Raw genomic sequence first — 26,414 nt, forward strand, 5'->3', positions numbered from 1 at the left:
ACTTCCAGATCTAGTTGTACCGCCGCAGGCACTCTTAAGACATAACATTAGCAGCAACAGTGTTTGAGTATTTATCATTACCTCATTTTATATACTGCACTGAAATCATAAATGCAGTGTAATCTGTTATACTTTCCAAAAGCCAAAAATGATGTTCGCCAAGTACCAGAGACCAATATTACAGTCGATGTAATGCTGTGGTATTTTTCTATAGAGTTGTTTTAATTGATGAAATGTACCGAATTATGCCAGCTATAAATAAAAAAAAACTGGTTTATTTCTCTTATAAATTCAGTTTTTGGGATGTTGGTGTACTATGGTGGTCAGTCTTCGGACTGAGTTGCAGAAAAAAGGCTTGAGGTCTGGTGCTCACTCTTCTTCGTTCCAAGTACTGGGCTGCTTCTGTTACTGAACCTGACCTCACACCCATCCCAAACGAAGACCCAGTGTCTAGGCCTCCAGCACCTCAGCATTTGTGTTGATAGTCAGTCGCACATCGGGACCCTTGAACCTTACCTGTGTCTCTAAAGCAGACTGCTGATGTCAGACGGGGCTCCATGATTTACTCTGAGCGGTGCCCTCAAAAAGTGCTATCTTCAGGAAAAAAATCAAAATGGACTACCATTTTGAAGCTAGACGACTACTTTAAATCAGATGCCCAGTTACTGTATTTTACATTGTAAGAATGTGCAATAAGAAATCAATAGCTTGATGCTTTAATTCGACAACATCGTGGGCAACTGAGTCATGGAGATCTCTGTTTGATTATTGGCAGTGTGGCCCCACCATAACTCCATACCCCTCACCTATGGTAAATAAGCAGTGATAAAGCCAATAGGTTTGACTTGTGTTTTGAATCCAGGCTAAAATACTTGAAAATGCCAGGTGCAAAGAAAAACATCACATAAACGGTTTATTTCTGTTTACAATGCATCTATGAGATAAAGAATTGAGTGTGACGACTCAGGCCCTCCATAGGGGGCGGTGTGATACAGCAATCAATAGTATGAGGTGGTAGGTTGGTACTCCTGCGGCAACAGGGGCAATTCCCAATCTCTGTACGTGTCTAAGAATTGGTACCAAGAGATTGTGCTATTAAGCCAGACGTAAGAAAACATTATAGTGAAGTACTTGAGCTTTGACCAGTAATCAGTCTCGTCTCAGACAGTGTAACTCATATAATTTAATATCTCACCAAACTCTGTGCATGGGAACAGCTTGCAGATAGACCTGACTTGTGCTTGGAGTGATAACACTTCCCGACCATTAGCCCATAACAATGGACAATAGGCAAGCAGTTAAAATTGGTCTGGAGTTGCCTGTGTTCCTGTTGAGATGGGGTGTGGCCTGGCACTTTAAGTTGGACTATTTCCCCTTGTAGCAGGATGAAGACTAATGTGTGTATGGTTGATCCCTGTTTGTAGTGGCACATGGAGCAAAGTAAAATGTAGAATTGGAATGTGGCGGAGAATAATTCACTGATTCTACACTTTTTGTTTTTCACAAGAGCCAGCAGCAGCCAAGAAGACACTACATTATGTTGTTTTAAAAATCTGCAACAGTTTGTTGAAAATTGTTTCAGACTTGAATCTCTTTTTATGGTGTCAGTGAAAAGTACAGAGGTTTTGCAAGATGCTGTTTGGGAGTTTGTGTTTTTTTGCAGTGGAATCACCCCCAAACACAATTCAAAGTTTTGCGCGTGTCACAATTGCCAAGTTCAGGGCCAACGGGCAAATAAGGGTCTCTGAATATAGGCTGGCCAGGAAGCAAAAACTCATATGAATGTTCTATTATACACACTTCGTGCTCATGATTTGTTGAGAAACAGCGTGGCCAATTTTTACATGGACTTGGTTGAGGTTACCTGGCTCACTGTCATTCATCGCTAGGGTATGTTTCAGATATTGTAGCACCAAAGGAGGAAAGAAAGTTTGCATGAAGAATACAGGGGTAGTGACTCATGGAAGCAGGGAATGAGATGATTAATGCAGGAAGTAAGAAAAATCAGGAGACAGAAGAATATTTTCAGTAAGAATACATTTTATGTTTATGCCAGAATGTGGTGCTACCTCTGCAGGAAAAGTGTGGGGAGGCATAATAAGACCATAAATCAAGAGCGGGAAAATGTGAAGAAGGCAAAAGGCAGAGGCTGAGTGTAGGGAATTTAAAAAGAAAGAAATGTAGATGAAAGTATTTTTCTCTTTGACAGTAAGCTCATGATGAGCATGCATAGTAAAGCCAAAATTGACCAAAAAAACTACTGCTAAGTTGAGCAAAACATGGCCAAATGTGGGGATTTCTGTCGCCCTTCAAGATGCAGTCTCTAACCAATATCTGTAGAAATTCCACGATTGAGCTGCATATTTTGGGAGAATATCTTACATATCCAAATATACAGTTTGTTTAGTAGCTGCTAGAAATCAGAATAATTTCCACAAAACTGGGTGTCTACTTTACAAACTTTGGTGATCACCATGGTGTAGGATAACTATGTCGTCCCAGTGTATTTTCATGATATGGGTGTCTTTTGATAAAGCTAAATCAAACTCGTGACTATAGCACAACAAGGGAACATCCGGTAGAGGCGAACTTGTGCCAGTGCCAATACTATGTATGACCACTAAAAGGGTTGGAGTGGTCTGCCAGCTAGTATGAGAAAGTGGCTTAGCAAGAGCAATTAATAATATCACACCTACTGGCCAAATGACAGGGAGCATCCCGCTCTCCCGCAGTCTCCTCTGTCCCCATTTTTTGTCCTAATAATGACAAACAATGTATTAGCTGTGACTTTAGCTAGCAAAAGGCTAATATATGCTAATGGTGTTGGGAGTATTTTTTTATGATGCCTGGTATTGCTGTGCCATGGAATATGTCCTTTTGAGGTGCTATTGCAGTATAATTTTCAGCTCACAATTCCTGTGCCAATAAATATACTAATTAAATTGTCCATGCCAGTTAATATTCCAAACATGATCTCTTAAGAAGTAGGGCAGATTCCTCAGAATTAATGTACACGAAACATACCTGTCATTATTGCCGCTGGGTGGTCCCATTGCATATGCTATGGTACTCCTACTGTTGTTATTCCTCATTGTGCACATCTCAGATGTTTCCACAAGTCTACATGTGACCAATAGCAGGCATTTGTAGAATGTAGACCATATATGGATTTCAACTGGGTCACATCGCTGAAGGATTGATACTGTGACCACGTTTTGAATTCTAGAATGTGATGACTATTCTGCTGTTTCTTTCTGTTTAGAGCTTGGGACTGTTTTGTGCGGTGCTTGGACCAGTCTTATCTTGGCTCCCTGCTGAGCCATGTTATTGTAGCTCTTCTGCCTCTCCTCCAGATCCAGCCAAAAGAAACTGTGGCTGTGTTTCGGTACCTCATTGTTGAGAACAGGTAAGGGAAGAGGAGCTGGAAACAAATCCAGACCCACAGCAGTGTAATCTTTTTATATGCTCTAATGTTGTACTGCTGTGTTGCAGCTCTTTGTTGGGTGTATGTACATTTGTGTAGCAAAATGTATGACAGATGTGTTTGGTTGCCACACATCCACACCCACACAACAAATTAAACCACAGCTCATCCAAAGACCTCTTCACGACACCACATCAGGCTCAACAATACAAACAGCTCTTCCCTCTTCCCACACATTTAACATTGGCGGTCTCATGTACCGATATGGTACACTACCCCATTGGTCATAGAAGGGTTTTGGCACTGATTCTGGGTGGACTCCAATGTTGTGACGTTGAAGAGTTGGGCTGCGGTACTCTTAGATGTATGGGTAGGGCAATATTTGCTACCCTTCTTTTCCAAATATTCCTTGGGGTGGACCTCTAAACTACCTGCAACATTTTGTTTGCTGCCGTTACACGCCCAACACACTTTTTATCACATACAAAAAAGGAATTTCAACAGAATCAAACCCCTCCCCCTCCCCCTTAGAGGAATAATGCTGCTTAACCGTAAATTGGATGAAATGTTCAATAGGATACCCAGGAGAATAGAATGTTATGATGTGATAAGGCAGAGGAGGGGAGTTGAAGAGGGCACACTGGAGACTGGTAAGGCAGCAATACTCAGAATGGTATAAGATGAAGATTTAAGAGAAATGGAGTATATGATTTTTTGATAGTCAAGCTGGACTGTTAAAGGGTCGCCATAGCAGGGCTATTGTGGATGTAATATAGAGACTGAACGGACATGCGTGTAGCTTGTTCTTGAACTAAATCACCCTGAGCTGGGGAAAGGAAGGAGTACTGAGGAAAGGTATTGGAGCACATGAACAAGCCTCCTAAGACAGTGAGACCGATAGATAAAGGTGGTATGGGATGCATGGAGGACGCTGTTCTGTAAAGCAGCTGAGGAACGATGTTAAATGAAGTAAGTTACTAGAAATGCGGAGAAGCTTCGGTAAGGGGAATTAATCTACTGCCAGTGGCTATGATACGCTGGGGTGATAAATAAGGATAGAAGATACAAAGAGTGCATTCAGGAGACTTAACATGAAGGACGGCATAGGAGGAAATATTCAGCGTGTGCATGTATATGCAGTTGGCAGGTTTGTTTCCATGTCTTAGGAAAGAAATTAATTTTTGCACTTATTGGACACTATTAAGCTGGGATGATTGGAAGAAGGACATACTGTGACTGTTGTAGGTTACAGAGGCTGAGGAAAGCTGATAGTTCTTTCATTGAATTTGCAGACTGCGGAAGATGAGGAAAAATGTATGATGAGCGTGCATGGTTGCCATTATATTAATAAGCTGGAAGATGTTAGTTGGTCATCTGGAATGATTGGAACTAGTATGCTAGTAAGTCTGTGACAGTTACTAGGAGACAAAACATGCCTGAACCTGGCAGGGTAGTCAGTTGAGAAATTATATTGGTAAGGGTGTGCACAGGAGAACATACCATACCAGTGGCGATACTTAACACAATGTTATTTCATTGTCACGACTAAAACCCAACTTAAGCCTCCTCATCGACACACCCGCTATTATGATACTCAAGCCTCCCACCTGGCGCTGGCTGGTTGCCCTCATTGGCGGCTAACATTGTATTTAATCAATCGGCCAATCAGGGGAATTGTAAGCACGCTACTCACCCGTGAGGGTCTCAAGGTGCTGGGGGGGGGGGGCGGCGGGAGTAAGCTCCTCTGCTTTGTTTAGTCGAAGAGCCAGGTCTTGAATGTCTTCCTGAAGATAGTCAGGGAGGGGGACGCGTCTGATGCCGATCAGGAGTTCGTTCCTGGTCTTGGCCGTGATGTAGGAGAAGGCTCTTTCACCTGTCTTGGCTTTACGAATGCGTGGGGTTTCGGCGGATCTGAGGTTTCTCTTGGGTACGTAGAAGGAGATTCTCTCATTGAGGTATTGGGGTCTGGTGTTGTGGAGGCTATTGTAGGCGTGGGTCAATATTTTGAAAGTAACTCTCTTTTCAACGATGAGCCAGTGGATGTTCCGTAGGTGTTGGATGATGTGTTCGTGTTGAGGGATGCGAAGGACGAGTCTGGCTGCGGTGTTCTGTATGGTCTGGAGTATGTGAAGCAGAGATTTGTTGATCCCGGCGTAGAGGGGGTTTCCGTAGTCCAGTCTGCTGGTTATGAGTGCGTGGGTAAAGGTCTTCTTTGATTCGAGAGGGATCCATTTGAGAGGGAAGAGTCGAGTACGATGCTGAGGTTTCGGGTGTGGTCCGTGGGGGGGAGAGGGCTGCCGAGGGCAGCGGGCCAGCAGGTGTTGTCCCATGCGGGGTGGGGGGGGGGTGGGTGATCTGAAGACGAGGACCTCAGTCTTCTCCGAGTTGAGCTTCAGGCAGCTGCTGCTCATCCAAGATGCGACGTCCATCATTCCTTCCTGGAAGTTGAGTCTGGTGGTGACGGGGTCCTTGGTGTGGGAGAGTATGAGCTGGGTGTCGTTGGCGTAGGATACTATGCTGAGTCCGTGGTGTCTGACGATGGCGGCGAGGGGCGCCATGTAGATGCTGAAGAACGTGGGGCTGAGCCACGATTTCACTGTGAGATTATCGACTAGCATCAATATCAACCACGTATCACACACTGAGAGATATTTATAGCATCCTTGCCTACCTCACACACCAATCCACTGCCGACATGCTTGCTATTTCGTTTGAAATTTGCTTTTCCCCTTTTCCCTTCTCATTGCCCCAGTCAGAAAGTGCTTTACCAGTGTAAATTCAATATGTATGCCTTATGGTTCCTTTGCTTGTATCTAACTAAACAATGCAACTAAGGCCCCAAGCACAGCAATTCATGCTGCGGGTACGATAGCAATGATACATTTTTGATGTTTTGTTCTCAACAAAACTTAATAAAAACATTTAAAAAAGAAAGTATGTGCACAGAAAACTGGACACCTAATGGAAGGATAAAAAATGTTGGAGAGAATCTATTGATGACACATAGTGTTTAAGAAGGCTTCGGCATGGGTTTCAGAGTGGGTATGTCATGATCTGTGTTGTCTAGGTTGCCGAGGGGATTGGAGAGTGGGTGTGTTGGGGACTGTTAGGTTAGTGATCCTAATGTAACAAGTTTTACATAGGGCATGGAGGAAACTTCAGTGGTTTAAAGTGCCTGAGGAACATATTGAAGAGACTAGACGCAGGAGGCTGACAATGTAGGGGATAGATCCGCTGCAGTGAGTATATGCAGGAGATAGATAGATTAGGATTGTGAGGTAGCATGAAGTTGTATCAGATGGTCTGAGAGGTTCAGTTAGATAATCAGTCCAGAAGTTTGAGATGCCTGTTTATTTTTTCAATTATTTAGTCAGCAAAAGGATTTTATGACAGGAAATAATGTACAAAAGAACAATGGAAAACTTACATATGTCAGCAGCTGTTCTGGTAGAGTACATGTTGTTTAGGTGATGAATGACACTAGAACATTAGAGAGACATTACAAAACTTGTAACAATTAAACATATACACAGTGAGGACAGTTGATGGTAAGATGGTAGTGGAGCTGGGGTTATTATGTTTGTTCTTGTGAGACTATATGTTCTTGAAAGCATCTTGAAAGAATTGAGTTCTGGCATTGAGCACAAGTCCATCAGAAGAAGTTCTGTTGTAGGATCCCGAGTAAGTAGAAAAGAACAATCTGGATGGCAGACATGGAGGTTTGGGTGAAACATGTGCGTTCTGGATAGCAAAGTGAAGTTTATGGGTTATGGTGTATTGTGTTATGAGGGTGGAGAGGTAGTTGGCTCTGGGGTTGTGGCCTGAAGACTTACCTATAATAGACCTTTATAGTAAGTTGTGTGAGTATATGTTTGAAGTAGTTACTGAAAATAGAGTGTGTGCTGCCTTATAATTGACTTTCAGCTTCCTTATTTCTAATTTTCATGCTTCACTCCTTAACACATTCCTAGAGATGCAGTGCAAGACTTTCTCCATGAAATCTATTTCCTGCCAGATCACCCTGAGCTGAAAGAAATTCAGAAAGTTCTTCAAGAGTACAGAAAGGTATGTTGAACAGTATGTTAACTGTTTATTTGATTTACTGCTGTTTGATCCATACTACATGGGAAAGCTGGACCTTTGGCATGTTCTGCATATTTTTTAGATAATAAAAAATAAGGCATAAGTATTTCTGGTTCAGCTTTGTGTAATAGCATGAATGTACTACTTTGTTTCTGTGACAAGAGAAGTTAACTCATTAATTTTACATTTCTGCAACCTCCATCTTATTCCTATTCATGAAAATCAAAACAAATCTGCTGTCGAGTTCCCTTTCTATAAGAAAATAAACATCACTGTTGGGTTTTCCATTTGTTGTCATGTTTTACTTTTGACTTGTGTGGATGTGGCTGCAATCTATTGAATAACACGAGACAATTTGCACCGACCCAGTAATGTTGATGAAATGTACACTATGCATACTGCTACTGTCTTTATTCCTAGGATTTGTTGATTTTTGTAGTTGGATGAAATGTTAGTAGTCACAACTCATCAGACTGTCATGCTTAGTTGGTCAGTGGTTTCTTTGCCTTGATGGTTTCCCTGCAACTCTCTTTGATTACTCTTAATTAGTGTATTTTCAGAGCAAATTATAACAGTCAGCAAATCAGGATTCAGCTAATAAAATCTTTTCCCTTTGATTTATACAGATAAGTTTGCTTCTCAATTTATTCAATCTGCCATCAACACATAGGTGTTGATGTGTAAGTTTGTGGTTCATGAGTAAGCATACGTGCATTAAAGGGGCGGCAAATCTTTCAGCTGTTTGCATAAGTTTGCATAACCTTGATTTTTCGTTTGCAAAAATGATGCACCCATCTCACCACATTGCTTAGTATTTAATTGAAGTATTTTTTTCAGATGGTTTAGTTTTAGTGGCAGTGGCTTTATGTATCTAAATTAGGGGCAATGCTGCATAGTTAGCTCTTGATTAAAAAATGTGGTGTAATACAATACAAATTAGGTTTGTGAATAGGTGGATATGAAGTGTGAAAGGTTTTGCAGGTATTGCAGTGCCAGCATTCATCTGATGGGTAGACGTTTAATGAATATAGTCTTTTTGGGGTGTTTGAATGAAAGTGTGTCTCTGTGATTGCTGTAGATTGACTTGCTTCACACATGGAGATGCAATTTGAGTTGTGAAGGGAAGAGGCATTACTAAACTCTAGCTCCCAAGACACATTGATCTCCTATCCTCAATGAGGCTTGCTTATATGACTGCATTCCTGTTGTGTGCTTATAAAACTGATAAGCAAGTTGTCAACCAATCACTTTGTGAATGAATGTTTGTGGACTCTCGTTTAGAGATGTTGAGGAGTTACAGCAATTGTCAAGTCTTGTTTCCTCAAAACAAAGAGGTGGTGTTATTTATACAGCTTCAGTAAGTATTTCTACATATTAGACCTATCATTACCCAGTGAAATTCTTGGAGAAGTGATATATTTGAAGTGGGTGTGGATGTTGGAGTCCATGTTGGAGTTGGAGCTCCTAAGGTTGCTTCTCTTTCACACATAAAGCCATGTGTGAAAGGTTTATGTGTGAAAGGTTACTCATGCATGGAATAGAGGTCAGGATATGCCTCTCAGGACATTGGTGATATAGGCTCTCTTCTAGGTTTAGGTAATAATAAAGGTACTCAGTTAGAGTTTTTTGTGGTTAAGCGATCAGCCTAATTTGTAGCTTCAGCAAGAGGCATGTTGCAAAAGTTTAATTTCACATAGACTATTGCACACACTATTAAAGCTGTGATTTTACTCATAGGAATGACTAGATGCGTTTGGTTGAGTTGGAAGTCACTGAATTTTATTGGTGTTTCATGTGTGATTTTATTGTTGCTTCGTAGTTTGACATTAGAATGTTTCCTTTATCCACAGTGAAGATTCGGTGTCCCTAAATGGTGACAAAATGAGAGAGGTGTTTTGGTGTGTTATAGTGGTTAATCATGTCGTGTTTCCACACTACTTTTGCTTTTCAGCTTTGAGCATTGTAAGTTTGATGAGGAGTAAGAAGTCCACAGGGTGCTAATAGTCTGTGATCGGGCATCATGAAGTCACCCAAAAAGCTAAATATTGCTCGCCTAGCATGGAATTTTCTTTCCACTGTAGGCTGGGGTTTCAAGCCTAGTTTTATGTTCATGATAAAGTTAATTGTGTCTAGGGGTGTTGGCAAATTTGTTTTTTGACAGGTATATTTTGGCACATGCTGTTTTTCAGGTGGGAAGGGATAGAAAGAGATGCAACTAAGAAGCAGTATTGCGAGTGTGTCCCTCTTACTGGTAATAATGATAGTGCTCTGTTTTTTGCAGGAGACATCAAGAAGTGCCGATCTGCAGACAGCACTGCAATTGGCAATGAGAGCCATTCAGCATGAGAATGTAGATGTGCGAATCCATGCCCTGACCAGCCTGAAGGAAACACTTTATAAAAATCAGGTACTTCTGGGCTATTTCATGAACACCACTAGCCAAACCCATGGAAGCTTTGCCATTTTCTTCTATACCTGTCCTGTAAATAGATGGAGGTCTTTGATTCCCAAGGCTGATTACTCTACACATTTTAATTAACTAAATTTAAAGCTAAGACTCTACCCTCTATCGTTCCCATGCAGAATGCTGGAAATCACTTGATATAAATGTAAAAATCATTCTGTTGAGACAAATCCCTTATCCTGTACCTTTGACTGGAACCTTACAGTGTTCATGATTAACCGACATTGGCATGATCACTACTTGTATTTAAAAAAAATACCAAATCAAGCCATCTCAGTCTGGACGGTCCAAAAATCTAATCTGAGAAGTCAAGTCAACAAAAAGAAATTGAGGAAAGTCTGATGGGTTTGTCTCAGTTGTAGCACTTCTGTAGAATTATTTCTCTACAACAGTTTGCTAATTGAATGTCTTTAATAGATTCCTTTACGCAAAGAAAAGCCACTAACTCTTCACAAACACGCCTACATGAAGCAATACATAGATCATTTTGGGCAATTATTGCATTTGAAGGCTGCACAAGAACTGGTTGTACAAACTGTATGGCTGTACATCAACCCAATTATGAAAGGACACTGTTCCAAGTCTCCAACCCTGCACTGCGTCCCCAACTCTTGACACCAGTGTTCGAGACTGGAGCAACTCATGGGAGGAGCAGAAGAGGGAACAAATATAAACAAGTTGTGATCCCAATCTCAGAGGAAGTTTTCTTTGGCTAAACAAGTCTCATTTCCTGGATCCATTAAACTCTGCATCTGTCGCACAAAAATATGGTGCCATGGGTCTCTATTTATTTATTTATTTATTTATTTTTAATATTTGTAAAGCGCTGCATATACCCGTAGGCGTCTTGGCGCTAAAACCAATATAGACTAAGGAAATGTGAGGGGGTAAACCATTTAATTGAACAGATGTGAGGGAAGAAAAGAAAAGAGGTTAATGAGAGAACAGCCAGGTTTTCAAGAGTTTACGGAACTGAAGCAGTGTAACACTTTGTCTGATGTTAAGGGGCAAGGTGTTCCAGAGTCTGGGGGCCGCCACCAAAAAGCGTCGGTCACCCCAGGTAACTGTTTTGGTGCGAGGGACAACCAGTTGGCTGAGAGTAGCTGATCGTAAAGCTCTTGTGGGTTTGTAAGATTGTAATTGGTCTCTTAGAAAGTGTGGTCCTTGATTATTGATTGTTTTAAATACTATGCAGAGTGATTTGAAATGAATTCGTTTTTGTACAGTAAGCCAATGAAGATCATTTATGTCTTTGGAAATGGGTTCAAACTTTGTTTTGCCTGTAAGAAGGCGAGCTGCCGCATTTTGTATTGTTTGAAGTTTTGCAATTACTCTGGTTTGGGCATTGAGGAATAGTCCATTGCAATAGTCCAGGGCTGAGAGGACCAGGGCAGAAACCAGTGTCTTAATGGCAGAATCAGGGAGAAAAGGGCGTATTTTCCGGATCATTTTTAACTTCAAGTGTGCTGTTGATACTGTTTTGTTGGCGTGGTTCATGAAATTTAGTCCATCATCAAAGGTGACACCAAGGTTCCTAACCTTCGAGGTGGGCGTAGGAGGAGTACCGAAGGTCTCTGGCCACCAACAGGTGGACCAGGCTGGAGAGAGTGGACCGAAGATGAGTACCTCGGTTTTCTCCGAGTTTAGCTTTAGGCAGTTTGTAGCCATCCAGTCTCCTATATCTAGGAGCCCTTTCTTAAATTTTTCAGCTACTTGCTCTCCGTCGCCTTTAATCGCCAACACTAGTTGGGTGTCGTCGGCGTAGGAGGTTAGGCTCATCCCATGTGCTATGATGGTCTTAGCAAGGTCCGACACATAGATGTTGAAAAGTGTCGGACTCAGGGATGAGCCTTGAGGAACTCCGCAGGGAGCGGAGAGTTGAGCTGATTGAAAGGGTCCCAGAATGACAGCCTGCGTTCTTTTGGCTAGGAAGGACGCTATTAGGTTTTTGGCAGTGTGGCAGATGCCAAGTCCTTGGACACGGTCGACCAAGATGTTGTGGTCGACCGTGTCAAAAGCCGCTGATAAATCTAGCAGAACCAGTATGGCAGTGCCACCCTGGTCCCTGATGACCCTGATATCATCAGCGGCTTTGATCAAGGCTGTCTCTGTCCCGTGATGTTTTCTAAACCCAAACTGTGTGTTATCAAGAAGCTGATGTTTTTCAATAAACTCGGAAATCTGGGTATTCATGATTTTTTCAATCATCTTTGCCATGAGGGGTAGACTAGCAATTGGTCGATAGTTTTTTAACTCACTTTTGTCCAGTGAGGGTTTTTTTAACAGAGGTTTTAGTAAAGTGTTTTTAAGAAGGTCCGGATAATTGCCTGACAGCAATATTAAATTGCAAACCTGCGTGAGTGCCGGTATAATGGCATCCATTACTGGTCTAAGTACAGATAAAGGGCAGGGGTCCAGGGGTGAGCCTGATTTAATGGTAGATAATGTATTTTTTATTTGGTCCGGGGTGACTGGTTGGAAGCAAGGGAACGTGTTAGCTGGGGGGAGAGTGGTAGATGAGATTGAGCCCGGAGGTGATTTGGAAGAGAACGCCTGGTAGATATCGTCTACTTTAGTGTAGAAAAAAGAGGCAAGAGAGTCACACAAAAATTGTGACGGGGGGGGGAGTAAGATCTGGGGAATTGCCTAATAATGCTTTGGTGATTAAGAATAGTTGTTTGCTGGAGTTCTTAGCTTTCTCAATTTGATCACTGTAGTATTCTTTTTTTGCTTCCGCTATCATGTTTTTGTATAGTGCTAAGGATTCCTTATAGACAGATTTACTGCTAGTATCATAGTCTTTTCTCCAAGTTCTTTCCTTGCTACGATTTATCTGTTTTTGTGTCCTTAGTTTGTCGTTGTACCAAGGTGCGGTGGGTTTAGCTCTATTACTAGAGTGTTCTTTAGAAGGGGCTGATTGGTGTGTTGCCTGGCCCATCCAGTCGTATAATTGCTGGAGCGCTAAATTGGGGTCTGAAGCGAACACTGGGTGGGTTTGTTCTAGTATGAGCTTCAAAGCTTCTTGATTTATGTTTTTCCAATCTTTAAAAGATTGTTTAGGTATAGGTTGAGGCTTATTCTTACAGTGATTATTGGTGGCTATATTTGCAAAAATTGCAAAGTGGTCGGTCCAAGGCATAGGCAAAATATTGGTGATTTGCAGTCCTTCTAGGTTAGAAAAGATGGGGTCTAAAATATGACCTGCTTGATGGGTAGAGGATGTGACAAGTTGTTTTAGCCCTAGGGTACCTAGATCAGAGATGAGGGCGGCAGAATCGGTAAGGTGACCTAGTACCAATCTTAGTTAAGGAACACATGGCTCTGCTGATGAAATTGTAAAACTGTGTACACTTCCTCCATCTATCTCGACTCGACTCCTGCCAAGTTAGATCACTTCATACAAGTTATTTTCCAGAGCAAAGCCTCTGTATTCTCTGCCATGGTGCTGTGGGCAAACGCTTAACAAGGTCCTTGTCCAACATCAGGCTCCACCAGATACTGTCTGTGACTTTTTCCAACATGCCCTACTCCTTGGCATATTGTATTATGCCCTGAGTGGCTGTTAGGGTACTCCTATCCCACTACATCAATGTTGCTCCTGCGCCACCCTTTCTGGTGCTGAGGCCTGAATTGGTTTCTGTCCAGCTGTTATGTTGTGGTGCTCGATCCTCTTAAGGAGATACCTTGGATGGAGACCCTTGAACGAATTAGCAGTATTATCTGACTGATTAAATAAGTACCTCAGACTTCCAAATATTTTGGAAGATAATGGTTATGCGAAGGCTGAAGAGGCTTAACATTTGGTGTAACAGTTTGTACCTGTCCCATCCTGACATAACTGATTGTGTCTGAATCCCCCTAATGACAGAAACTTTCACATATCCATTAAAATAGTTCCCTAGTTGCCACATGGGGTCCTCTGAAACATTTTTCCCTTGTACATTATCTTGATCAAGGCATCATACAACCTAGAAATTCACCTCCCTCTGTGGAAAAAGAGCTTCACCTTCTCACTGCTGTCATGATCTGAGAGGGTGCTGCTTCAGTCAACATTTTTCGTCCCCAATTAGCTGTTTGAGACAAGTCTTAGTTGCTCCAAGGGGTCTGTAAGAAAGCAGCAAAGAAGCACAAACCTGCTTCTGGGCCTCTGAATTTACTGACTTCTCAACTTACCCCTGAGAAGTCATGCTTGCCTCAAGAGCCAGATAAACATCTAACAGATTTCTCATCTGGCTATCCTATAGGGTAAGGTATCAAGGAAGGCCCTGCACTGCTCTGTGACATGTGTCAAAAGAAGTGTGTACACATTAGAAAAAGCATTAGCGAATGGAATTACTTATTCACCTGTCTACCACTGTTGAGACAGAAAGTGGTTTAGCAAGGTTGCTTTGTACACAGACGTGACCTAGAGGTTTATGAAAGACGTAGAACACCTGTTTTCACCTATTGTAGCTCTAATGTTTACATAAAATTTCAAGCATGTTCTTAGACTCACTCTGTAGCCTTTTTCTGAGTACAATTTTAAACTGTTACTTATCTTGTGCATTTTCCTTTTGCTCAGAGGGTGGATGAGTTTACTCAGTGAAGACAAGGTTGTCTTAAGTACTGATTCAAAGGTGAATTATTATTTACCCACAAATGATTCAGTCACTACTTACCAGTTTGTCGCTATCAGAGCTTTATGGTTGAGATGTGCAGGTAAACAAATTTGAAGGCAGAAACATACTGTGTGTGTTCCAGGGCCTCCTTTATTTTCAAATAATTATTTTAAAAAAAATATGTATAACAACTGTTCTGCTACAATGAGAGCTATTACAAAGTTCCAGGTAGGTAAAATAACAAATGTGCAAACCATCATGTGCAACACTATACAGAATGTATCAAGTGCATATGGTTGTTGCTTGTAAGGAGGTTGAACTTCAGCTGTATGTCTTTAGGCCTGGAAATGTAGACAAGTTACAGTACACACATTCATGCTCATAACAATATATTACGACTGAGGCAATATATTATGACTTAAGACTGAGCCAGAGTTGACGTAAAAGAAAGGGAATACTGGGCCTTGATATATGAAGACAATCTTTCTGACAGCACACAAAAAAGTCATTTGACTTTGAATTTAAGAATGAAAAGACCTAGCAAACAAATGTTAGGTAGTAAATATAATCCCACACAGAATATATATATCGGCCACAATTTTTTTATATTTCTTGCCAGAACCTTAAAATAGATGGACAATTCTACTACATAATTCTACTCTAGGGCAATGAAGCATTTGTCTGATGTGTGACTATACATGTTGCAAATGGTTTTTTTTCTTTTTAATTTTATTATGTCAACCACCATATATAGTCTAGTACAACCAGGATTCTCAGTAGATTCTATGAGAGTCTGTATTATTCTAAGCTGTCAACATCCATTATATCAATACAAAACAGCAATGAAATAACATGATGAGCTCAAACGTTAGCCCTCAAAAGTACAACAGGTTGTGCCATGTCTATATTGCAGTTCTTTACACTGACCCCCTCCTGCCACCATGTCCTATTCATTGTTGATCCTCAGAATAAAAACATTGCCCATCGTCTTATTGTCTCAATACTCCTATATCTGTTGTTATTGGAGTGAGGGGCTCCATATGTTGCAAATGTTTGATGAAGTTTACTACACCTGATAGTGGACTGTAGCAATTAATTGTCTGTAATTTAGAGACACCTCCTTGACTTTAGTGACAATGTGTGAGGAGGTGCAGGTGTATCCTTCGTCTAGATGATTATCTACATATTTGAGACAGGAGGCCTCTAGTTATTAGGATCATAAGATATTGCATTTGCTTGGATTTCCTATTGGCTTTCAAAAAGTTCGGCACCCACCTTTCTGTGAATTCCTACAGCCTAAAGTAAACTAATTTTACCAGTGAGGAAACTAATTTGTTGTAGGGATATCATTCTACTGTTGTCAAACTGAGCACCTGGAATGATTCTTCAAACCTTTTCTCGAAAGTGATGACTTAAACAGCCTTACCGAGAGGTACAGCAAATGAGTTTTGCGGTGCTGCCTTAGCCAGTTTTGCTATCCTTCACCAAGGCATCGGCAAGATCTCCTTACAGTTAAAATTTTCTAGGAATGTATCAGTTAATGTAACATATAAGTAGAGTTTGTTGGTGTCCCTCTTAGAAGGGCAGAATATTGGGTCTGTGATATGAGCTAGTGCGCTACCTTTTCCAGAGCCCATTTTTAAATATAAATGTGCCCGTTTCCATCACATGGCGGCACATGATTTCCGCTACTTTTTATTGGAAGAGAACCCGCTAACGAGTACCAGAATTACAAGAGAGGAAGTTTTGCTTTATGATTTGACATTTGTTTCTCCCTTTCTGTAACTTCGCAGGCAGAGTTGGTCAAATACTCCACGGATAGTGAAACTGTTGAGCCAGTCATCTCACAGCTGGTAACAGTGCTCCTCAAAGGATGTCAGGATGCAAACTCCCAGGCTCGTCTCCTCTGCGGTGAATGCCTCGGAGAGCTTGGAGCCATAGATCCTGGTCGATTGGACTTTTCAACAAGTGATACTCAAGGAAAAGGTTTTACATTTGTGGTAAGCAGTACGGCAATAGATCTGCGCTCTAACTGGTTTGCAAATCTGTAAGCCATTCAAAGAAGTAGATGCATGTGTTGCACTGTGCCATGAATTACAAACAACAGTTTCACAGAATACTGAATGTTGTCAAAAACAAACACAACTTGTTATATGGTAGAATGGGGAGCTCTCTACATGATAAATAAGTTGTATGTTGTTAATCGTAAATTCTCAAAAAAAACAAGCGGCGGATTTCACTGACATTTTTAATTCTTACAGGTTTTTTTTTTGCTTTATCAGATTCCCTTAGTTGGTCATGGGGTGGTTTATCTTTGACATGTTATTTCATTCCTAAATGTGCAGGTTGTTATGGAAGAAATATTCTACCCTTCCTTGGCGACATCACCTGTTACCTTACCCTTTTTTGAGCTCACTTTCTGTTACTTTCAAAGTGCTCTTTATTCACACTTTAACTGTGGTCGAGTTGTTTGTTCTGTGAATAAGTTACCATGAAAAGTCGTTCAGTGCTTTATCCATATCTGCAGAGTATATTAGCAGGCCTGCTAGCCAAAAGCATTTCAAAATGACTTGGACCTAAGCAGGTCAAGATCTTCAATTTAAACTGCAAATTGTATCTCTTTAATGTTGTGTCCTTTGATATAATACTGAAAAACATATACTCTGGCCCTTTCATTTCCCTAACAGACCCTGCTCTCCTAAAGGTACATCATTGCTTATGCCTATACAAATACTGAGAGTTGGTGACCACTCCACAATTTTCTCCTCTCCTTAGGTTGAATTACTATTGACTGCTCTCAGATGGAATGATTTTGAAATTTCTCGTGGGAAAATATGTTTTTTAGGAACATAACGTAGTATAATAGCTGATATTATTTCAAATATTTCTATTCATTTTACATTTCTCTCAATTGTAAGTGTTTATTTATCAATAAAGAGCGACTGCCAGATGTGCTACAGATGAGTCTCTATTGTTGGTACCAACTCTTTCCTCCAGTATTTAGCAAAGATTTTTTGGCTGCCAGAAGGAGTTGTGCAATATGTTTGTCTGTCTGTGAGTGTTGATTAAACTGCCCCCATATCTAGAATCCCAACATTATAACTACTGGTGGTCTCCACAAAGGAACGTAAAAAAATATTCTCCACTGCATTTAGCAACGTATCCCAGATTTTGTGGAATTTGAATCATCCTGAAAATAATTTAGGCAATGTTTCTGCTCCTCCAGCATCAATCCAATTTATTAATATTACATTTGTGCATACTTGTTAATGTGTCATATCATACCATTTGCAAACCAATTCCTTCCCGGACATTCTCCAACCTGTGTTATTTGTCCTTGTTAGTATTTCTTCCCATTCTTCTTCCTTTAGTGGCTCCCCACTTCTTTTTCTGAAGGTGCTTGAAAGCATGTCCTTCTTGTTGTCTGGTCCTCTGATGAGAACTTGTTTATCTAATATCAAGATGGCATCTCAATATATATCAAATACCCATCTCTCAAATTGAGTAAGAAGCTTTAGTGTTCCCTTTTTAATAAGCCGATTTGACACCCAGCATCTTATCTCATTATAATATCTCTCAATTTCTTGACCTCCAGTTTCACTTGTCTAAAGGACTTCATGACCCCTACCTTTAAAGATGTTTCTTTCCATTGTGCAACCATTCTGTAATGCAGTTTAGAGCACTTCATTTATAGAGAAACTCCAACAAAGACCACCCCCCTGGCTACCCTACTTTGAATCAGCTGGAAGATGTTTGACAGATTACGCATGGTGCTAAAAAGATTAATAAAGCGGCCATGATGAATTGCATCAGCAGTTCACTGACGACTTTTAACATAAGTATCTTAATTCTGTGGCCACAAAAGCTTGAAATCATTGGTTATGTTGAATGTGGACAAGAGATGATGGACAGATTGGTGGGAATGGATGTTTTTTTGAGAGAATTCCACTTAGATTTTTTTATTTAGTAGTTTACTAGCTGATAACTAATAAATTTAGAAACCTCCATTTATTTAGGGCCATATCATACCTATGCTTGTTGCCAGGCTTGATATTGAATAACTAAGATTGGGTATACTATTCTTTGTGATAGAATTCCCCAAGGAAATTGGTGGTGTCTGCCTTTCATTGTGCATCTACACCTCCTGCAGAAAGTAATAAACCTCATGTAACAAGGGTCATTGCGACCTGGCTAAATTGTATAGAGCAGGCAACTAATCTTGGGACAAGTATCAACATTGGAATTGACAGTGGAGGGGTCATTCCGTTCCAATGAAATACTGGAATGGAAAATCGTCAAATTCCTCTCTTTGATCAAGAATAGAATGCCACCAATAATGCTGGTATATGTTAAAACACTCCCCAAGTCGACAAGAATATTGGTGCTTCTACTACTACTGTTGACAAAGCCTAGACTGATGAGATGCCAGAAGAAAGGGCTACCAGCCAAGATTAAAGGCTGGCTGAAGGATGTTGCTATCAGTAATGAAAATGCTAAGAACTATGCTGATCGTCAAGTTCCGAAGGCCCGACCCAGGGCCATCTGGGCACCCACCTGAACTATTTGACCCTGCAGCAGGGTGAGAATGAAAACCTTTCTAGGAAATGCATCATCTTAGAGTGGATGTAATGCTCCTTCCCTAAGTGTTCCTGGCACAATTGTCCAGCATATTGCTGTTCTATTGTTACTATGCCCACTAGAGACCATCATTATGAAGCGTGACAAAATGTGATGATAGAGATGGCTGTATTGGGTTTCTACTTCCCTTTACGATACGATAAATCAATGATCAGGATGCCACTAAATATACTACTTACTGTATGTTGTACTCATGTCACTAATGTTTGCTCTTTTCTTCTGGATATTGTACTTTATGAATATCAATATAAATATCTATCTTTTCTTTGCAGACCGGAGTAGAAGATACAAACTTTGCCTACGAGCTGCTGATTGAGTTAACTAGAGCCTTTCTCGCATACGCGGATAACGTCCGTGCCCAGGATTCTGCAGCATATGCCATTCAGGCAAGTTGAAAGCTTCATTGCAACAGTGCTCTAGTTTTGTGTGCAGTTTGGACATCTTACTGTCTTTTTTCTTTTAAATGCAAGGGTGAAGGAAGATGTAAATGTTTTAGTCAGATAGTTGATCTGTAAGCTATTTGTTTTTATTACGTTTCACAAATTTCTCTTTTCCACACAAGAGCAACAGTTTAAAATCAATAAGACAAAATTCTTCCAATGTGTCCCTTTACACCAAAAGTGGACATTCAGGTACTAGTTTTTAAATTGATCTTGTAACAAGGCCAAATCCAGCGCTCTGCAGAGGTGCCCAGCCCCTAGAGGGCCTGCGCCATGTCATTTTGCTTATACCCACGCACTTAGAAGTTATGAAAACCCAGTGTGATTGCATCCCTAGAGTTTCTTGCTTGATTAGCATTACAGGCAAAGTAGGCATGTATTGTTGCCTTGTGAATTAGACAACACTGAGCACTTGCACAGCACTTTATAAATCAGTCTATTCAACATTTAATATGCATTCTTTTATTTTGTAAACTTAAGTTCGAGGCATATGAGCTGTAGATCATATACTTGTGCATAGATCGCCATCTGGTGTTGGGCTCGGATGTTTGCACTTTGTTTTTGTCTAGGAAGAAGTCTTTGTAGTCACAAGATAGGTGACTCCTCCTTAGTGTGACAGTGCGCATGGGCATCGACTCCATCTCCAGATTGTTTTTTTCCACCATCGGGTTCGGATGTGATTTACTGCACTCCGGTTCGGTGTCGTTCTCGAACCCTCATCGACGTGCAATCTCCCACCACTCGATGGTATTGTCTCGATCGCTTTTTGCTTTCAACGCGCATCTTCCACAAATATAAAATCATCGACCTAGATATTCGATGCGGGCCGTTGGGCCAATCCTCGCCGATCACGCCAGCAGTCAATGGAAAGAACTCCTTTTAAAAAATGACCTGGATGTGGTGCTAAGTTCCCACACACGGACTTACACCAGGTTTGTACCCTCTGCCTCTCCCCGGAGCACGAGGACAAAAACTGCGAGGCCTATGCATCTTTCAGGTCGAAGAAAACCATCCGTGACCGTCGGGCTCGACGTCACAAAATGTCCCGCAAAAGCAGCTTGGTTCTTGACATCTTCAGAGCAGATTCCAATGTCCAGCCAGAGCAACAAGCTGATGAAGGAGAGTTCTCAGTCTCCGAGGCCGACCACTCCGACATCAAAGACGAGGCAGTTACACCAGCTCAGCGGTCTGTGAGTACCAAGACCCCTCTCCTAACCAACCCCAAACAAAAGGCTCCGGTAACACCTTTGCCCTCCAGCTCAGGTGGACACCGGCAACACTTTTCAGACGTCCCGCCCTTCGGCCTGGCTATGAAACCGAAAGAAAAGCCTTCCGGCTCGGGCTCGAGTAACCCCGCCCCGGTGCCGACAAGTCACCTTCGGCACCGAAGCCCAAAACTAAAGATGTGCCACACCCTTCTTCGTCGGCACTGAAAACAGCCTCAACGCCAAAGCCCTCAGCGTCAAAACGAAGGACAAACATTTGGAGCCGAAAAAATCTTCAGAGCCGAAAAAAAGTCTTGGAGCCACAAACTCTTATACCGAAAGCTAAAGAGTCCAAGACCCTGCAGAAAGCTTCAGAAACAAAGGCAAAAGAACATTCTGACACTAAACCTTTGGCATCGAAAAGGGACATTGTACCCAAACAACAGTCTGTGCCAGATTTTTCGGATCCGAAGCAAAAAACACTACACATTGACCCAGAAACCGGTCAAGTTGTCGCCAAGCCTCCTAAAAAGAGGAAACTGGACACTCCAGAAGACTCTGGAATACCCATTAAACAGAAGGAAATGGGCACTAATACTTCTCCACCTCTCTCTCCTTCTCCAGCTGATCCTAATTTGTTAATTTCTCCAGCACAATCCCCTCAACGTACATTTTCACATCAACCGCAGGATGAGGAAGATGAATATAGTGATGGGGATGGGAACGGAGATCCAGATAAAGATGATGACGCACATACCATCCCACACGATATAGATCCTTGGGATGATTACAATTCAGATCCCGATCCACACAATGACCCGAACCTCTACCCCTCTAGATCATCACCACCAGATGATAATGTTGGGTTTGCGCAACTAATTAATAGGGCTGCTCAATACCACGGGGTCCAATTACACTCTGATCCCTTAGAGGAATACGTTTTCTTGGAAAAATTTGCACCCTCACAAAAGTCTACACACTAAATGCATGCTAAAACATGCACCAGAAGTGTTTAAGGACCCAGTCAGAGCCAGGATCCTCAACTCCAGGGTGAACAAAAAATATAAGGCAGCTCCCAATGACCCAGTGCTTATCAGGGGTCAGGTCTCTTTGGATTCTCTTGTGGTGTCTAATGCACGCAAGAGGGCTAATTCACAGAGCACAGGCGACCCTCCCCCCCTCCTGATAAGGAATCAAAACTCATAGATGCATCCGGCAAACAAATTGCATCACAGGTTGCAAATCATAGGCGGATTGCCAACTCCGAAGCTTTGTTAGCCAGATATGACAGAGCTCACTATGATGAGCTTGAAAAGCTTATGCAACATCTTCCTGACCAATATAAAAACAAAGCCAATGACCTTATACAGGAGGGTAAATTAATAACCAACACATCTATAAAATGTGCCCTCGATGCGGCTGATACGACATCTCGTGCTGTTAATACCAGTGTTTTACTACGCAGGCATGCTTGGCTCCGGATATCCGGATTCAAGCAGGAGCTGCAATCCACTATTCTGAATCAGCCTTTCGACCAAGAGCATCTTTTTGGACCCACAGTCGACACATCTTCAGAAAGGATGAAAAAAGATACAGAGACTGCCAAGTCCATGGGGGCCTTGCAATTGTCTTCCCCTAGATGCTCTATTCATCGCTCCTTTTACAGGGCTGGCTCCGAAACCACTGGCTCAGAACATCCCTCTTCATCATATAAAAGTCCCAATCAAACTACCTCCTCCAGAGGATATTTTCGAGGAGGATACAGGGGTAACAACAATAAGGGAAGAGGCCGCGGTAACAACACCCGCGACTCCCCTACCACCAAGCAGTGACTTCCGATCATTCCACTCCTGTCGGGGGACGTTTCTCACAGTTCCTACCTGTCTGGAACTCCATCACGACAGACAAGTGGGTAAGACAAATTATCCAGTATGTATGGTTATTGCCTGGAACTCACCTCCACTCCCTTAAACATTCCTCCCAGGCAATGTCCAATGTCCTCGGAACATCTGACTCTTCTAAAACAAGAGGTTCTCTCTCCATTACAAAAAAATGCAATAGAACCAGTCCCCTCACCTCATCAAGGGGTTTACTCCCTATATTTTCTAATTCCCAAAAAGAACGGCTCTTTCAGGCCAATATTGGACCTCAGACCACTAAACCTTTACATTCAGTCAGACCACTTCCACATGGTCACTCTACAACAGGTGTTACCACTGCTTCAACAAGGCGACTTTCTCTCCACTCTGGATTTAAAGGATGCCTACTTTCATATTCCCATTCACCCCGCTCACAGGAAATATATCAGGTTCATGGTAGATGGTTAACACTATCAGTTCAAAGTCCTACTGTTCGGAGTGACCACATCACCCAGAGTCTTCACAAAGTGCCTCTCAGTAGTAGCAGCTCACTTACGAAGACAACATATTCACATGTTCCCTTATCTGGACGACTGTCTCATAAAAGCAAAGTCACACAACAGCTGTGTGCAACACACACACACACACACACAAAAAATCCAGTTCCTTCACCAATTGGAATTCACGGTGAACCTCACCAAGTCCCACCTCCAACCGTCCAGCACACAACAATATCTAGGAGCTACAATAAACACTTCAAAAGCTCTAGCATACCCCAACCCAGTCAGGATATGCAACATTCAAGCTCTAATATCACAATTTCAGCCACAACACTCGTTACCAGCTCGAGTGTTTATGCAGTTAATTGGGATGATGGCCTCTTGCATTTTCATCGTCCCTTATGCAAGACTCCAAATGCGTCCCTTACAGGAGTGTTTAGCACGTCAGTGGAACCAGGCTCAAGGTCAGCTAACAGATGTGGTGTTGGTGGACAGCCAATCACATCACTCTCTGCAGTGGTGGAACACACAAAACCTTTCCAAAGGGTGGCCGTATCTCGACCCGGTTCCACAGACAGTGCTAACAGCAGACGCATCGCTCACCGGCTGGGGCTCATCTTCAAACCATATCATTCAGGGCATATGGACCCCTCAGCAAAAACAACACCACATAAATTACCTGGAAATACTGGCAATTTGTCTGGCATTAAAGTCCTTTCAATTCCATCTGGTAGGCAACGCTGTCCTGGTCCGTACAAACAACATGACAGCAATGTAGTACATACAGAAACGGAGGGGGGACACACTCTCTACAGCTTTCACACCTAGCTCAAAGCATATGGAGATGGGCCATCCTGCAAAACGTATATCTCCTTGCAGAACACCTCCCAGGCAGATCTGCTCACTCGTCAAACACAGCAGATCCACGAATGGGAACTTCATCCTCCAGTTCTTCTTCCATTCTTTCACATGTGGGGCCACCCAGAAATAGATCTGTTCGCCACGCACCAGAACGCTAAATGCCCAAGCTTCGGGTCCAGGCATCCACGCCCACTGTCTAAAGGCAATGCGCTATGGATGAACTGGTCAGGCAAATATGCTTACGCTTTTCTGACTCTCCTGCTAATTCCTTTAGTGGTTCAGAAGCTCATACAGCATTCCCGCACAATGATCCTGGTTGCTCCAACATGGGCCCAACAACCATGGTTCACAACCCTCTTGGAACTATCAGTAGTTCCTCATCAAAAGCTACGCCTCTCACCCAAGCTTCTCACTCAGAACCATGGAGAGATAAGACATCCAGATCCCAATCAACTCAAGCTTGGCACCTGAAGTCTTAGAGTTTGGCTATCTGGATCTCCTGCCAGCCTGCATGAACATCATTAAAGAGGCTAGACGTCCTACCACCAGAGCATGTTAAGCCGCAAAGTGGAAAGGATTTGTAATTTACTGTATAAATAACAAAATCAATCCACTAGATGCTTCTATTCAAAACATTATCTGTTATCTCTTGCACCTACAACAATGTAATCTAGCGTATACATCTATAGACTACAACTCGCTGCAATAGCAGCTTATCTCCAAAACGGACAACACTTGTCTTTGTTTAGAGTACCCGCTATCAAAGCATTTATGGAAGGACTTAAAAGAATAATTCCACCCAGAGCTCCACCCTCTCCAGTATGGAATTTAAATATTGTCCTTACCAGACTCATGGGTCCCTCATTTGAACCTCTGCACAGTTCCTCACTTGGAAAGTAGCCTTCCTAGTTGCTATCACATCTCTTAGAAGAGTTAGTGAACTTCAGGCATTAACCATACAGGAACCATTTTTGCAAATCCATCATAACAAAGTGGTTCCTGTGCCTTACCCAAAATTTTTACCTAAAGTTGTTTCTGCCTTCCACCTTAACCAGTCTTTTGAACTTCTAGTTTTTTTTTCCCGCTACCAGACTCAGTGGCAGAACGGGCAATTCCCACGCTAGACGTTAAAAGAGCAATACTCTACTACATTGAAAGGACAAAATCCTTTAGAAAGACTAAACAACTCTTTTGACTTTCTCCCCACCTCATAAGGGTAATCCCATTTCAAAAGCAGGGATTGCAAGGTGGATTGTTAAATGCATCCAAATATGCTATCTTAAAGCCAAACGCACATTAACCATTCCCCCTAGAGCTAATTCCACACGTAAACTAGGGGCTTCTATGGCATTCTTAGGGAACATTCCCTTAGATGACATCTGCAAAGCAGCAACTTGGTCTACACCGCACACTTTTACAAAACACTATTGTGTAGATGTGCAAGCAAAGCAACAAGCTAGTGTGGGCCAGGCTGTATTAAGAACACTTTTTCAGACCACTTCAACAGATATAGGAGGCCACTGCTAAGGAGATAACTGCTGTATAGTCTATGCACAAGTATATGATCTACAGCTCATATGCCTTGAACGGAAAATGCTACTTACCAGTATGCATCTGTTCTTGGCATGTAGAGCTGTAGATTGATATACGCCCACCCGCCTCCCCGGATACCTCTATCTGTTGCAGTACTATCTTACTTAGATACATAACACATGGACATCTCTTTCTATTTCTTACTAACTCCATCATAACCCTTCATAGCGAAAACAATCTGGAGATGGAGTCGATGCCCATGCGCACTGTCACCCTAAGGAGGAGTCGCCTATCTCGTGACTACAAAGACTTCTTCCAAGACAAAAACAAAGTGCAAACATCCGAGCCCAACACCAGATGGCGATCTATGCACAAGTATACAAATCTACAGCTCTACATGCCAAGAACAGATGCATACTGGTAAGTAGCATTTTCCTTTTTGCATATAAAAACAAACAGAATGTCACCAGAACTAGTACATTAACCCCTATTGCAGGTCACATTCTGATGAAGGCGAGCACCACAACAGCCCCCTATCCTTGCCGGTTCTCACACCCTCAGAACCTTATGCCCAGGCTATTGAAAGGGGGTGGGGGGGGGGCGGCATCTGCTGCCATCAAGTGGAAGGGTTCGAGTCAGCGATACAAAGGTTGCCTCCTGTATGGGAGGTATTCAGAGATACCCCACTATCCCATATCAGTTTGTAATGTTGTCTCCAACTTCTCCATGTTTGATCAAACTTTAAGCGGCAACCTCTTACAGTGTTAACCACTCTCTTGGCCTCCATGCAGTGAGTCATCCCCATTACC

General features: G+C 42.1%; 1 protein-coding gene across 3 annotated transcripts in view; it reads left to right on the forward strand.

Moving 5' to 3' along the window:
• The window catches only part of ATR (ATR checkpoint kinase), a 434,398-nt gene that overhangs the window by 210,473 nt on the left and 197,511 nt on the right, over positions 1-26,414 (forward strand). For all 3 annotated transcript variants that reach the window (XM_085633621.1, XM_085633618.1, XM_085633619.1), the window contains exons 19-23: positions 3,263-3,406; positions 7,396-7,489; positions 9,789-9,914; positions 16,363-16,569; positions 19,480-19,593. In XM_085633621.1, the coding sequence (XP_085489747.1) occupies positions 3,263-3,406; positions 7,396-7,489; positions 9,789-9,914; positions 16,363-16,569; positions 19,480-19,593 (685 nt within the window). The remainder of the gene's footprint in view (positions 1-3,262; positions 3,407-7,395; positions 7,490-9,788; positions 9,915-16,362; positions 16,570-19,479; positions 19,594-26,414) is intronic.

This window comes from Triturus cristatus, chromosome 11 (genome assembly GCF_964204655.1).
Source record: "Triturus cristatus chromosome 11, aTriCri1.1, whole genome shotgun sequence".
Classification (NCBI taxonomy): Eukaryota; Metazoa; Chordata; class Amphibia; order Caudata; family Salamandridae; genus Triturus; species Triturus cristatus.